We start from the raw sequence: 16,963 nt of genomic DNA, 5'->3' as shown, positions 1-16,963 counted from the left end.
GGATAGGTGGACACTGGAGACATTATTGTACAAAATAGGCGGCCAGCTTTTGTCATGAGATTGCGTGCAACATTAGATTCGCACGTACACTAAACTAATCACGCATTTGTCATGGATATTTTAGAGCATTCACGCGTCTAAAAAATTTAGGGCGTTTAGTAAGAAACGTCTATTTGGAATTTTTTTTTTTTTTTGGTCAGCGAAAGAACTTTCATTAAACTTAAAAATTAATAAATCTATTACATCTTATGCTAGCTTTGTCAGCAGCTAATATACTTTCCACCACAGACGGAGGATTCAAAAAGATTACAAAAGAGTTAACACTACTAGCACCAAGCTTAGCCAACGCATCAGCACACTAGTTGGCCTCCCTATATATGTGGACTATCTGCTTGTTGGGGATCTCGCTCAGCAGGTTCCTGCAATCGGTTAGTAATGGTTCCATTAACAAGTTAACATTATTATTATTTATCAACAAAACAACACTCAAAGCATCCAACTCTATAATTAGATTACTAAGACCCATCTCCTTGGCTAATAGAAGCCCATCTCTTAGAGCCCACAATTCTGCCATATAGCTATTTGAGCCCCCAAGAGGCCTTGCAAATCCTTTCAACCATTGCCCATCATGATCTCTAATGACTCCACCACCACCAGCCTGTCCAGTGCTCCCAATAGTAGACCCATCTGTTTTCAACTTCGCCCACCCCATTGGAGGCTTCTCCCAACCCACTTCAATTACAATTTTTGCTTTAGGCAACTTGGCATTCCTTCCCACAGAGAAAAATTCCGCACTATCATTAATGCTCTTCTTGTAGAATGTTTGCTCCAACCTGCCTGTCCTGAAAACAAAATTATTCCTATGTAGCCAAAGATTCCACACTCCTATGGGAAACAATATTTTCCAAGGAATCCCCATCCACCTAGAAATGACATCTGATTTGCAATTTACTTCAAGCCATTCACCAATGGATAAATTGAAAGTCTCCCTCAAGCAGGTCGGAAAATGAAGTTGCTGCCAATACTCCTTAGCAAACTCGCACCCCCTCAGCAAGTGATCAACAGACTCATTACTTCGGTTACACAAACTGCAGGAAGCATCAATATTCAGGCCTCTCAACCCCAAAACCTCTCCGGTAGGTACACTGTTATGTAAACATAACCAAAGAAAAAATTGGATCTTAGGGAGAGCTTCAATTTTCCACACCCACTCCATCGATACAGCTTCAAGCTTCAAAGGATCAAGCCCCTTTGCCAACAAATATGCAGACTTCAAGGAGAAAAATCCATTCTTAGAGTAGGCCCATTGGAGCGAGTCCTCTGCCTCACTATTACAAGACAGCGGAGTAGCTTTAATGGCATTGAGAATATTTTCAGGTAAATCAAAGGATAATAGGTCTACTTTCCATACATGATTATGATCAACACATTGCTTTACCGTGATGAGCTCTTCCTCACGATACAATGGCCCTTCAATGAGAGATCTCAGCGTGCCCATTGGGAGCCAAAAGTCAGTCCAGACCTTCACTGTATCACCATTTTTTACTGACCATTTCAGTCCCTTAACATAAATTGGTCCACCTCTCTTACATGCCGCCCAACAGCTAGAGCCTGGAAGCTTTCTTCCTTCAACAGTCATTCTACTTGCTGAAAGATACTTGGCCACAAGCATTTTTGCCCATGGAGCCTCCTTTTCACAAGCTAATCTCCAACAAAGCTTTGCAAGAATGGCATTATTTCTTTCCTTCATTTTGTGCAACCCCAACCCGCCAAGCTCTTTAGGGAGAGTTACCTTATCCCAGCAAACCAAGTGCATTCTCCTTTTTTCTTCTGTTGATCCCCACAAAAAGTCCCTTATAAGCTTATCTACTTGATCACAAACTTTAACGGGTAATGCTTGACATTGCATGTAATACTCTGCCACAAGAGCTGCTGCTGACTTAACAAGCACCATTCTACCAGCCCTTGACAGTAGATTTGTCCTCCAGCCAGCCAGTTTACTTTGTATTTTATTGATCACAAAGTTGTAAGCACTTCCCATTCTACCTTGATGAGTAAAGGGAAAACCAAGGTATTTTCCTAGGTTGGTGGTTGCGGCAATCCCAAGCCTCCTACAAATGCTCCTTCTTCTCCTACCAGCCACATTAGGGGAAAATAAAATTTTTGATTTTGTCAGATTCACCTTCTGCCCAGCAAGATTGCAGAAATTATCCAGCACTTCAATGATAGCTTTGCAATTTTTCCTATCCGCCTTAGCAAAAAGCATCAAATCGTCAGCGAAGAATACATGTGAGAAGCTCGGCCCACTTCTTGAAGCTTTAACCATATCCCATCTCTTTTCCTCGCACATACTAGTGATTTGGGCTCCAAGGAATTCCATGCATAGAAGGAATAAATAGGGAGATATAGGATCTCCCTGCCTTATTCCTCTCGAAGGTTGGAAGGAATCCAGTTTACCTCCGTTGAACAAAATAGAAGTGGTAGTAGTAGACACACAGCACATGATCAAATTTATCAACATCTCCGGAAACCCAAAATGCTTTAGCACCATTTTGATAAATGACCACTCTAGGCGATCATACGCCTTCTCCAGATCAATCTTAATAACCATAAATCCCGTTCTTCCTTTTCTCTTCCTAAAAGAATAAATTAACTCTTGGGCAATTATTACGTTATCCGTACCCCTTCTCCCTTTGAGGAAAGCGGTCTGCATTGGGGAAATTAAGGATGGCAGCAGTGGTCGAATCCTCATAACAATTATCTTTGAAATGACTTTGTATATCGTGCTGCATAAGCTAATGGGTCTATAATGACTGACCGTCTCAGGCCCCGGTTGTTTAGGGATCAGAGCAACAAGGGTCTGATTTAGATATTCAGGAACTTTCTGCCTTGTGAAAACTTCCTTAACCTCTCTCTTTACCGAGTCCCCAACCACCAGCCAAAACCTTTGAAAGAATCCAGCATGTAGCCCATCAATGCCAGGAGCTTTGTAAGGCTTCATAGTTTTAAAGGCATTCCATATTTCCCCATCCGAGGGAATGTTGATTAAGCTACCAGCTTCCTCTTGACTAAGCTTAGCACACCATTCCGAGCTCCATTGTGTAGTAATAGGACAGAAAACTTGCTCTGATTGATAAAGCTTCCTGAAGTTTGAGTTGAAAATTTCCTTAACTTCCTCTATATTACGACACCATTCACCCTCACTGTTTTGGACACAGGTGATTCTATTCTTACTTCTCCTATTGAACGCAGAAATATGAAAGTATGCTGTATTTCTCTCCCCCGAAATTATCCAATTGGTTCTGGATTTCATAGCCCACAGCTCTTCTTCAAGCTCAAGAATTAAATTGTACTCCTCTGATAGCTGCTTTTGAAGATTGATCAAAAAAGTATTAGGGCAGTGAGCTAATGCCCTTTGAGTTCCCAACAATCTCGCCAAAATATTCTTTTTCCTTATGAAAACATTACCAAATACCTCTCTATTCCAATTTTGTGCTTTAGTTTTGAAAATAGAAAAAGCTTCAGCAAGATCACCCTCACTATCCGCCCAAGCATCCCTCACCACAGCCGGGAAATCACAATGACTCAGCCAAATAGACTGAAATCTAAATGGCCTGTCCATATTGGAGCCCAAAAAAGGATTTAAGTTCAATAACAACGGACAATGGTCTGAGTTAATTCTAGCTAAATGAGTTACATTAGCTTCCAGATAAAAACTCTTCCAACCCAGATTAACCCAGCACCTGTCAAGCCTACATTGAATTAAATTATCCAACTCCCTCTTGTTAGTCCAGGTATATATAGGACCTGTATAGCCAAGGTCCATCATACTGCATTCATCCATACACTCCTTTATAGCTCTAACTCTCCTCTGGCAAATCGGGTTCCCCCCATACTTCTCCTCAGCAGCCAAAACTTCATTAAAATCACCCATAAGTGCCCAAGGCAGATCATGCATATTAGCTAAAATCTTAAGGTTATTCCACAGAATGCAACGTTCTTCAAATCTAGGACTAGCATATATAGCACTAATTAACCAGCTAAAAGATTGAGATCTTACCGAATTAGCACATGAATCTCCTGCTCAGTAGCTGCTAGGACTTCAACATGCACCAAATCAGTACGCCAAAGCATCCAAATACCTCCAGCGAACCCAACTGTATCTGCCACCGCATACCCATCAAAAGGCAGAGTCTCTATAATCTCATCAGCCCTTGCACCACTCATTCTAGTTTTAGTGATCACCATGAGTAAAGGTGAGTGCCAAGCCACCAAATCCATAACCATTTTCCTAAATAGGGGTTTCATAGCCCCTCTGCAATTCCAAATCAAAATATTCATAATTTTTGAATAAGAAGAAACACCGGACTCAGACAAAGAAGAAGTATCTTCAGTGTCTCTGGATCTCCATAGCTCCATTAGCTCCTTCCTCAACTCCCAAATCCCCCGGAATAGAGTCACCGCATGTTTTATTATCCCCAGCTCTTCCTGAGTAGCCTTGATCAGAATCGTGCCATTCATCTCCGGTTTTGCAAATTGGATCATTTTCACCTTGTGTAGATTACCCATCAATGAGCATTCCACCGGAGCCGTTAGCATCATCTTCCTTACTGCGACTTTTGACTCTGTCCACCCTACTTCCGCTTCCGACAGAAATTTTTCGGAGTTCTGCATGTTTGATCCTGTAACTGATGACCTTGAGCTTGTCACCGGCAGCACCGGCACTGGAGGTCGATCCGTCAAGAACCTCCACCACGGGTCCGGAGTCATGATCCATGCTTCGTCTTTCATTGGCAGATACCCCAGTTGCCTGCTTCTCTCCGTCAACGGAAACATGTTCTTCCACGCCACCATCAGGTCTTGCTCGAACCAGCCCCATACATCTGTTGGATCTTGCTTTATCCAACGGATTGTCTCTTTTCCCACAGGAATCACCTTTCCTTTGTAAAAGATCGCCCAATTCTCTTTGTTCTCCATCGCTGTTACCAGAGCCCTCCGCTACAGAATTTTCTATTAAGTCACTTGGGTTAACTTTATTGCTGAACGGGCTAGAAAAGCAAAATGGGCCTGGCTTAGCCTTAGACCCAAACACAAACACTCCGTTATTCTTACTCTAGCCCACCACTTTGGACTGCATCCCAACTAAACTAGTTACTCTCTGGTTTGTTTTGGCGCGTACACCCTTATCCTTTGTACCCTTCCCTATTTTTGGTTGGCTTTGACTAGACATAGCCATCACATTTGTCCCTTTTTGCAATACAGCAGGTTGCGTGTGTAGCGCTTTTCTCTTTCCATTTCTTTCATTTTGACCCGCCACTCTAGATATGGTAGCTGTAGCAGAGGATGCTTGCGTCAGCTGGACATCAACCAAGTGATTCGTCTTTGCTGAATTTTGCACTGGCTTTTTCCTACTATTCACTTTCTTCCTACTGACCACCATCCATTCCCCATATTCTTCCTGAGTTTTTTCTTTTTCTCTATCCTTCAACCCCTCTTCCTCCTGGGTATTTGTCTTCTCATTGTGCACTTCACATTGGTCCTTATTCCGCTCCTTGAATTGTTCCTTAACAATGTACGGGCATGCTTCAAGTTTATGCCCAATCCTACCACACGAGAAGCAGAGGGCATTGATACCCTCATAGAGCACACTTTGTTCAATCTTGCCAATAAATATCCTCCTTACCAAAGGCTTATCCAAGTTCACTTGGACACATAGTCTAGCAAACCTACCCCGTTCCCAATTGACAGTGTGAGAATCGATTCTGAGGACTGGGCCAATGGCTCTCCCTATTTTTTTAAGAGCATTCGGTTCATAGTACTCCAAGGGTAGCTCAGGTAGCCTTATCCAAACTGCTACTGATGAGAGAGTTGCCTTAGAGGCCTTGAAACCTGGCTCCCATTGCCTGATAGCAAGAAATTGCTGCCCTATAAACCAGGGACCCCCTTTGAGGATGGTATCAACATCTTCCATTAATTCAAACTTCACAAGGTAGTAATCATAACCCAAATCTATGCAGTCCATTCTTCCACACAGATTCCACATTTTCCTTATCCTCTTAACAAGGAAAGAAAAAGCCATCCTCTTCCCAAAAGTTTTGACAATCAGTGCTTTTTGCCAAGGAGCTCTCATGTGCATCTTCTCTTCTTTTGAAAATCCAATTCTAACATCTCCATCCTGATCGCTATCCTCTTCGTTATCAGACTCCACATCCTCTTGCATAGAGCAATCAAAGCCAAAAGCTTGCTCAAATGCTCCAGGAATTGCACCCACCAACTTATCCTTATAGCTCTCCTCATTGTTTCCCTTAACGTTCTCCCTCATTCCATCCACACGATGGCTATCCTTAAACTTCTTCGTACTGCGAGCAAGAGTATCCTCCTCTTCATCTGATCGTTTCAGTCTTTCTCTCTCCATGGTCTATGATTGTACTTTTCTCTATTTGGAAATACATATAAGTTAAAAGTATACGAAAATTATTTAAATACTGAAAATTTATTTTTTGATAAGATTTAAATAATGAAAATTGATATTTAAACAACAGTGATAAATAGGTCCTTAGCTTTTAACAACTCAAAACATTAGTTTATTTATTTTAAGTTTTAACAACTTACTTTATAATACATATTACAACAAAAGTTTTATATTAACATTCAACACATTAAAATAATATAAACAAAACAATAAAATAAAATATCTAATATAAAAACCAACAACCACAGCTATTAATATATTGTTACTTAAAAAAAAAAAAAACTATTAATATATTAAAATATTATTTTTTAACACTACATTAAAATATATATTTTTTTTAAGTTTAACTGCTTTGCTGCAGTCACAATTTTGGAGAATTGGTTGTTAAATTGATTTTTTTGTCAATTTAGCAACCTCACTGTCACTGGGATGCTCTTAGTCACACCATCACCACGCGATTAATAGTTAGGAGACTTTTCTATCTTTTCACTCAAAAAAAAAAAAAAAAAGTTAGAGACTTCTTTTTTTTTTTTTTTTTTTTTTTGGGAAATGTTAGTTAGATAGAGACTTAGAGTATCGGTGCAAAAATTTTAGTATAAAAATTTATATTTTTTATTTTGTATACAATTTTTTATTAAAAAAAAAAAAACACTACACATCAACTATCTATTTTATATTATATTTTATTGAAATACAAATTTTTCTTGATTTTTTAAATACCTAATTCTTCACACACAATCACCACTATCATTTCTTCCTTTATTCTCATATATGTAAATAAAAAATAAAAAACGAAATACAAACGAATGGTGTCAGACTGCCTATATAAATTTATACGGATAATGTAAAATGAATACAAACAAAAGAATCATATTTTCTATATAAAAAAAAATGAATAATAGTTTTTTTTTTTTTTTTTTTAATTTGATTAGGAGAGACTTTAACAGTGAATGTTGAAAACATTTGGACGTGTGAATTGAGCTAAGAATTATAATAAACACCAACAATTGGAAATTTACTTCCAAAATTATCCTCAATTGAATTTTATTTTATTTTAAACACAAAGAATAGTAATAATTTATTTAGTTTGACATATATCATATTTTTTAATCATAAAGTTTTCCTTTTATTTTAGTCTACGCAATAAAAATTTAAAAAAAAAATCATATCAATCATATTTTAACATGACAAAATTTAATTCATCTTATTATCACAAAAAAAAAAAAAAAAATCAATTCACTTTATTCATAATGAAGTTAAAGAATTTAGTCCTGAAGTTGCCATAAGAACTTCAAAGAATCCTAATATAGATGGTCCCCAACCCCCCCCCCCCCCCCCCCAAAAAAAAAAAAATTATATCTTGTTTAAAATTAATGACCATAAAATTAATCCTCAAAAAAATAAAAAATAAAAGATTACCTTATAAATTGGACATGTGTTTTTCCTTTCAAAAAAAAAAAAAAAAAAGAAAGACAATATATTATTCCCTCCTGTATTTGAGAATGGTGAAATTATTCAAACCAAAGGTGCGCTTCCTTCAACTTGTTATGTGAAGTTGTGAACTATCTAAGAGCCCGTTTATTTGCTCCTTTTTTATAACTGCCTATGTTTTAACTTTTGTTCCATACATAGAGACTAAATAAAAATAAAAATAAAATAAATAAAGGAGAGAAACTAAAAAAAAAAAAAAAATTTGGCAGCCAAAGAAATTTTATTTTTAATCAATTCTAAATCTAGCTTTTGGTTATGAAATTTTATACTTGAATTTATTTAATTTTTTTCAAAGTAATTTTGTATTTCTATTGTGAATTGTAACCTCCATACTCCAAACTAGAATTTATCTTAAAACTCATATTTAAATTTTAATTAAACTAGATAAAATCTTTTCTCTATGTTCTCTTTCAAAAATAATTGAAATTTTTTAAAATTACTCTAATTATGTAATGTATTAAAAACCGATTTAAAACACTATTATTATTTTCGTGTGTGTTCTAATAAGTATTATTGTTTATTCAAAATAATAATAATTTGAAAAATATTTTTTTGTCACTTTTTTGTGTTGTATTTAAAATTTTAAAAATCAATTTATAAGATTTATGTAGTAAAATTTATAATATTACTTAAAATAATTCATACTAAGTTAATGGTTAACCATTATAAGCTTCTAACTTGCATAAGCATAAAAATCATTTTTCTGGTCCTTGTAATTTTACCTAATCAAGGTCTTAAAACTTTCATTGCAAGTACAATTCTCATCAATTTGTAAAAATTTTGTAATAAAATTTAGAGGTACAATTATATAATAAAATTGATACTAATTCATAGAATCACTTTTTTTTTTTTTTTTATGGGAATTCATATAATCATTTTAATTTGTAAAAATTTTGTAATAAAATTTAAAGGTACAGTTATGTAATAAAATATATATATAAAATTTATAGTAATTCATAGTATCATTCAATTATTAATTGAAAAATAAATATAGCTATAAATTTTATTTTACTGCAAATTTACCTCCAACTTCCAAACCTTCCATCTTCCCGCTCTGTCAAGAATGTCCGAGAATCCATTGCAGGCTCTCTTCCAAACCTTTGAGAAAATCTCAAACTCCGTCCAAACCCATCTCTCCAATCTCATAGGCCAACCTCACTACCCATCGCCCACTACCATAAACCCTCTCTTGTCTTTATCTTCCCCTTCCAAATCCAAAGTAAACCGATCAAACACTGACTCTGCTGCCTCTCTCCAACCCAAACACATTCTCGACAAGGTACCCATTTGTTTTCGTCTCCTCTACACTGACTTATACGCTTTGTGTTTGAATTTTATTCGAAACTTTGGTGCTTATGGTTTAATTATTTGTTTTTTTCTGAACCATGGAGTTGAAGCTCAGTAACTGTTTGACGAAAGTCTGAGCTGAATATTTCATTGTGATTTTTGTATCTTATTGCATGTGGGTCTTTATTTTATAATTGTTGTAGCCATTTGTTGTATGAATTGTGAGTGCATTGATATTTACTGGGTTTGCTTAGCCAATGTTATCAATTACTTTGGACTTTTCAGCTGGGGATGTGGTTAGTGGGGAATATATGTATCCATTACATGCTACTATGCCAGTCTGTTGCCAAATGTTGAATTGACCCATTTAAATTGCAGGGAAGAGTTTCTTTTGGACTGATCGTTTCATCATTCTAACAGATCCTAATTGAATGGGTGAGAACATAGGATTTTTCATGGAGGGTTTTAAGTACTTCTGAAGTAACCATGTGTATAGAGGGTGATCCAGTGAGATCCATACTCTCCACTGATCACTAGTATAGTAGTATGTGAGTTTCTATCCTGTTGGATAAATTTAAAAACGAAATACGGGTTTCTTCTTCGTAAGTTGCATTTCGACTACATATTTTGTTGAGACTTTGGAATTTGGTTCTGTTGTGTTTGATGTGGATCATTGGACAAGAGAGGAAAAGGCAAATGTTTGACCTGGAGAAGACAAGGGACCGGCTCTTAGGTTATTTTGTTGTTACTTTTTTTGATTGGGCACGTTCCTAGGGACTCAAGAAAAGAGATTCCATTCCTATGTGTATTGAGTCTCTATATCTTTGTACATAGTCTTTTGTATCTTTTGTAATTCTTTAGGCTACTTCATGCCTTTTTTGTATGAAGTAGTCTCTTTTTGATAAAATTTTTATTACCTATCAAAAAATATATATTTCTTGGGATTTATATCAACTTATTGAATTATAATTTATGTACCAATTGATTAACAAAAAAAATTTATGTACCAATTTATGTGATAAAACGGCATGATTGATTCAATTCTAAAACCTGTCTTTTTCAGGGAAAATCTGGTTCACCTGTAACTAAAGAAGATCTTGGAAGGGCCACATGGACTTTTCTTCACACCCTTGCTGCTCAGGTGTTCTCATTTCCATTGCTTGATGATTTTGCATCATCCCTTCCCCCTGGTTGGTTATGCACTTATGCTTCTTGAATTCACAACTCTAGAGGATATGTGTTTTTCATTTCTGAAAAAATTATTTTTCTTTTGGGTTAATATGACCTGCTGGAAGAAAAATGAGTCTTCTTTTGGGTGAGAGAGACAATAGTCTATGTCAATTTATTACCTTATTTATTCCTCCCCATAGATTTCTAAAAAGCATTTTCCCAAATGCATCTTGCTTTCATTCTGGGGAAACTTTCTCTGAATCTTTCATTCTTTATTAACCAAGATTACAACACCCCCCCCCCCCCCCCCCCAAAAAAAAAAAAAAAAGAACGAGATTGTTACTCTTTGGGATCACCTCACAGGAAACCTCAACATCCCATTTTTGCCTAAAGATTTGTTTCTAATATACAAAAAGTAAAGCATATGTGGAAGTTCATAATGCTTCTTTACACTTTCTCATGCAGCCACAACAACAAAACTGTCTTTCTGTTATTAATAAAGAGCTTTTGATCTTCTCAGTATCCGGATAATCCAACAAGGCAACAGAAGAAGGATGTAAAAGAATTAGTATGTTACTCTGGCCCTCTTTGTGTGATCTGTTCTGATATTTTCATTCATTTGTCAATTGGCTGTTTACATTGATAATTGAAAGCTGCTTATAATTTCTCTTCAACCTATGCCACTGTTTAGTTTACTGTTGATTTTCAATTATGTGGTTCATGATGGGAAGAAGCCTGGAAGAAACAATTTGCAGTGATTCTAGGTAATGATGTTTATTAGAACTTAATGGACTTTCTTGAAGGATTTCAGGAAAGTAATGTTCATGCAGAATATTTATTTGAATGATAAAGGTATGCTGACATTCTAAGTGACATTAAACAGTTTGTCAAGTCATAGGTGTGGTTTAAGTTGGATATCAGCTGGTTTAACCTGAATTTCATAGTAGACATGAAAAAGACTGATCTAGGTTTTTCGAAACGCTAGATTAGCCAAATATGACTATGGTTCCAATGGAAGGAAGTATCTGGATAGAACTGTTCTATGTGTAAAGCTCAATTTTGTTGTCTATAAACCTGGGAAGCATGGGTGAGCCGATTTGGCCAGCACACCTGAGTCCGATTCGCACAGATGCACTGTGCAGCTGTGGACACGGCTGCACGCATGTCCATGGACGATATATATATATATATATATATTTTTTTTTTTGGGATTCGGTCTGAAACAAGACCTGAATTGGTCCGATATGGGTCGAAATTCTTGTTAAAAAAAAAAAAAAAAAAAGTAAAATATTAGATCAAAACACACTGTTTTGCCGACAGACATTAAAGGAAAAACCCTAAAATCATCTCAATTCTCTTTATTATCTACTATTACTCTTAAATTAGTATATGTTTACCATTGTATGAAAAAAAAATGCTTAACAATATATGGAAAATAAAAATAAAAATATATTTAATAATTAATTAATAAACGTATCCCGTCGCACCGTGTCCTACTTTTTCAAAAATTGCCATGTCGTTGCACCGCACCAGCACCCAAACCCAAATCTGCATCCGTGCTTCCTAGCTATAAACTTATATACACCAAAAGGCAGGGCTGCAGCATGAGCAGCTCTGAGGATATAAAGGGCAATCATTGACTCAACTTAACCCAATATCAGCCTTAGGTGGCTGACCCTGAGGCTAATCACCAATATTTTCTGCTTCTTTTGGTTTAAAAAGAATTCTCCATTTCTTATGGAAATTAATATGCTAAGATTGTTGTCCTTGACAGAGAAAACGTTCAATGCAGTGTGGACATTTTGGTTGTTTCGTCTGTATGCTATCTTTATTAATTCTGGAAAAAATAAAATAAAATAAAATTAATTGATCCTGTACTGGTACATTGTCTTTCCAGAAGAAACCTAGATGCCTACAGAAAATTAAGCAATATTTAAGGCCCTCAATAGGAAGCTGTAGATTAAGTGTGGCTTGAGTGAATGTGATTGATGACTGTGAACCGACTTCAGAAGATTGTTTTACCTTTCATTTTGTTGATAAAGAAAAAAAAAATTCATACACCATATCTAAGAAGCTCATAATGTTACTCATTTTGGATTGAATCCATGTAGTTCAAGTATCTGTTTCTAGTTTGGGTCAATTTAGGTTCCCGTAGGTGGTTGGTTAATTGTAAGTGGGTGAATATGGTAGGTCTCTTACAAAAGAGGAGGATGGCTCCAGTGATTGCCTGCACACCAACAGATACCACAGTGATCATGGTGGCCCCTTGTTGTCACTAGTAAGCACTCTAATGATTAAGTTAGAATAATTGGACTTGGATTATTGGTTAAAGTGTTTGCGGTGAGATTTCATATCTGTGTGAAATGGGGGATGGGGAATTTATAGTTTTATACTTGTAATTCCCACGTTTTCTGGTCAGATGCTCATCTTGTTGTTGTGCACTGAAATGTGTGCCCACGTGGGCTTTTGGAATTCCCGCCTGGGGGACAAGTCACAACCCATTTAATGCTAGGCTGGATGGTTGGGGGTGCAAATAATGTGACCATGACCCTATCTCACTATCCAACCTGCCTTTTGAGGAGCATTTTTGGAGATCGGATTCCCTAATGGAGAGCGAGAGAATGGTTACTGGGTATGGTAATGCCGCCTGTATCTGCACTTGGTATATTTATCCCCCTTTATCACTCTTCCATTCTTTCCTACTGTTTTAAATCTTTTGACCCCCCACAGTTCCGTTTATCTTTTATTTTTAAGGGTTATGAACCTAGAGGACTGTGCAGGATGTTTGTGGCGTGTTGAAATGTGGTCTACTACTAAGATAATGGATGGGCCCACGAGTTGACATCCTAGTTAGTTAAGATAGTAAGAAGTTATGGCTTTTGGCCAAAATAGTTGGTATGGCTGAGCTGAAGTGAAGATAGTAGATAGACTGAGGTGATCACTATTCTGCATCAGAAAGTTTGGCGCATTAGTAGATACTGCACTGGAATTGTGATTGGCATACTAATGGAACCAGTAATCACATGTCTTTTAAAAATAAAAATAAAAAGTTTTTATTTTGTTATAAAAAAAAAAATTACATGTGTTTGACCCTAATTAGTCTATTGAGAATTCATAACCGACTCCAAAGTTTTGGAACTAAGGCTTAGTTGTTGTTGTTGTTGTAATAGTAGTATAACATATCCATATGTTAAGGTTCCTAAAAGGGTGGCTTTTTTTATGTGGACAGCAGCCCATGGTCAGATTCTAACTTTGGATAATTTTATGCTTCATGGTCGCCCTTTGGCGAATCGTTGTTATTTGTACTGTAGTAACACGGAATCTGTGGACCACCTATTACTTTTCTATCTGATAGCTCATTCTTTGTGGATGTATATGCTTCGATTGTTTGGGATCGGATGGGTCATGCCAGGTTCAGTCGTGGATTTATTATTTTGCTAGTATCATTGGCTTGGGAAGCATAGTTCTGATATTTGGGATTTGGTTCCAGGTTGTTTAATGTGGACTATTTGGACTGAACGGAATCGGCGGTCTTTTGAGGATGAGGGGAAAACTATGGTTTAGTTATTAGAGTATTGCCAGCGGACCCTCTTTGATTGGTCTCGATGTTGGGGTTATTCGGATTGTTCTACCCTTTTGGATTTTCTTTCATCTATTAGAATAGATTAGGGGCTGCTCCTGTCTTTTTGTTTCTTTTTTTCTCTTTTCCTTTGTTCACTACCATGAACTCTTTGTGTTTCTCTTGCTTCTCTTTTATTAATAATTCTCTTCTTACTTATCAAAAGAAAAAAAAAACATATCCATATTCTTTTAATTTATTTATGAAGTGTCATAGTTGTATTTGTTGTCCTTGTTGACTATCGTTAGCAACTAACAGGATCACATTTGTCAAGCAGATGGCAATATTATCTCGAATGTACCCTTGCAAGGAGTGTGCAGATCACTTTAAAGAAGTTCTGAGGTACATTATTCTCTACGCCCTGCAGCTGTGTAATTTTTCATCTGAGCTATTTTTTTATTGTAATTTTGTGTGTTATACTTTCTGCATATCTGGATTGATAGTTTGTACATAGCAATTCAACTTCTTACCATTTATTTAATGCTTAATTTTTGCAAAAGAAAAAAAAAATGGAACAATAAAAACTGAGCTAAAGATTTTTAGTTAACCCATGGATATTTACTAATACACCCATTTCAGATTCAATTATTAGCATGTTCATTGTCAACAATCCATCTTTTCTAACTAACTTGCCAATCCTTTCTGCAGCTGGGACTATATAATTTTAAACTGCTATTGCTTGTTAAGAGGAATGACATTATATTAGCAGCTTTTATAGCCTGTGGTCTACACTGTACTTAAGCTTAGACATCTGCTTTAAGCCAACTGAACATGAGTCTAAGGATGTGCTTTGGAGGGTCCATTTGAGTGATGTTCCTGTATGTTCCCCGATTGTATCTTAGGACACAAATGGTAATGCATCATTGCAAAACAAGAACTGAGTTGTGAAAGGAGTTCTATATAGAGTAATAACCAAGCAACACATCATTAACCTGTCATTTCTTCAAATCTTAAAGTAATCGTCTGTGTATGCACGTGAATGCTTGTAGATATGTAAATGCTATGCACATCATAATGATCTATGTAACATAGAATGTCATTCATACTTGTGATGCTTTGGGTCAAATCAATGTCCTCAGGGGTGATCTCCATGACTACACCCTTTCAGTTTTTGCCATATCCAAGCTATGTGGAAGTTTTGACCATTACTCCATTTTATGGAGTTAAAAAAAAGGGTAAATAGTAAATACAGAGGAGGGGGGGGGGGGGGGGAGAGAGAGGTGTGAAAGGTAAGTTTCCCATTCCTATTTGGATCAAAGATTTTGGAATCCCTTGGGGACTAGTTGGAGTGAAATTAAGCCATTTCAATGCCAATGATCTCTAGCTCAAATGGCACCTCCTCCCCTTGTAAGAGCAATAGGAGAGTGAGGTCATGGGTTCAAGACCCACCAAGTAAGTGTGTAGTTTTTGACATCTTGTCTGCTGCATGCTGCTAAAAAAAAATAACAAATCTCTCCTTTTATAATGGGACTTGGGAGGTCATTTCACATTTGCTCATCATTTTTTTTTATAAAGTTATGCTTATGCACTTATGCTCCATTCTAATAAACTATATGCTTATGCACGTACGCTCCATTTATATAATTACTAACTTGTGGGTGCATCTTTGGTACATATATGACAGAGCAAATCCTGTACAGGCTGGATCTCATGCTGAATTTTCCCAATGGCTATGTCATGTGCATAATGTTGTCAACAGAAGGTAATTGTTCAATTATTTAGTCAAATTCAAATTCCCTACTCCATTATTTATGACCAAATTGCTCATAGTTTTTACACTGGCTTGTCAGTGGGCCGCTTTGATTGATTGTATTCCTTTGCTGGGGATGTAGGTAGGTTTGAAACAATACCATAGATCATATATAGTTATGTTGGGAGTGGAAGTCCAGTTTGTATGTAGGAATTTGAATGAAACCATTTGCATCTTCTGTAGTATATAACAGATATGTTCGTCAACTTGAATGTGTTTTCATAAAATTTGGGAGTCATCATAACGATGAAATAGAATCCATGCGAAATTGCTAGAAATGCCATTGTTTCAGATTCTCTTAGGGTGATTGCCCCCTTTGTAGCGCTATATATGTACATATTAACAACAAATAGGACCCCTTTTCATTTTACATACAACCAAACTAGTACATTGCTAGATGAACAATCATATATTCCAAGTTGCCTAGCATGCAACAGATCATGCTAGTTTCTGAGAAGACACATGTTAGTATCTGAAATATCACTGCAGAACTTGCTGACTGTATGAACATTTCACCGGCCCTTGTCATCTGAAATGTAGATGCAATTTGACATTAGAAGCCTTGGAAACCAGAAAATTTAATTACATTGAATACCTTCTTAATCTTGTTTATTTTGGCTCCCTAGTAGAAATGTTTCTTCTTAAACTTGTTAGAGCTAATATAAGGGTGATTACTACAGCCTTGGCAAACTGGTATTCCCATGCGAACGAGTTGATGCAAGGTGGGGTAAGCTGGAGTGTGAGCAGCGTGCATGTGATCTACTGGGCAGTACAACAGAATTTGGGGAAGAAAAACATTAAAGTGTGTTGGTATTAAAAGCATTAGAATACAACTTTTCTTTTTTAAGAACTTGCAAATAATATTATTTTTTTTTATTGTCAATGACACTATTCTAAATTAGCCAAACAGAATAAAAAAGATACTATCTAGATGTTTAATTTATTTGTAGTTATAGGATATTATGTTATTAAATGATTTAGTTCTCAGGGAAACAACACCAATTGATATTCTGGATCTTCATTCTTTGATGCACCAGTTGGTTGAAGCATATAAATTATGCATCAACAACAACAAAGTATTAATCCCCAAACTTTTGGGGTCAATTATGGGTCTTCAATAGACTAATAAGATAGTTTTAACTGACCAATAGGGAAGCATGTAAATAATGCTCAA

The 16,963-nt window shown here is 36.3% G+C and overlaps 1 protein-coding gene across 1 annotated transcript; it reads left to right on the top strand.

Annotated features, from left to right (window-relative positions):
* The first annotated feature begins 8,975 nt into the window (after positions 1-8,975).
* Positions 8,976-16,690, top strand: LOC115968352 (FAD-linked sulfhydryl oxidase ERV1). Its single transcript, XM_031087734.1, has 6 exons — positions 8,976-9,242; positions 10,314-10,391; positions 10,941-10,988; positions 14,317-14,381; positions 15,664-15,741; positions 16,470-16,690. Exons 1-6 carry the CDS (start codon positions 9,027-9,029, stop codon positions 16,588-16,590), a joined length of 606 nt encoding a protein of 201 aa, XP_030943594.1. The 5' UTR covers positions 8,976-9,026; the 3' UTR covers positions 16,591-16,690.
* Positions 16,691-16,963: the final 273 nt, after the last annotated feature.

The sequence above is a fragment of the Quercus lobata genome, chromosome 11 (genome assembly GCF_001633185.2).
Source record: "Quercus lobata isolate SW786 chromosome 11, ValleyOak3.0 Primary Assembly, whole genome shotgun sequence".
Classification (NCBI taxonomy): Eukaryota; Viridiplantae; Streptophyta; class Magnoliopsida; order Fagales; family Fagaceae; genus Quercus; species Quercus lobata.
Note: the sequence above shows the minus strand (reverse complement) of the source record. Positions and strands in the feature narration are given on the sequence as shown.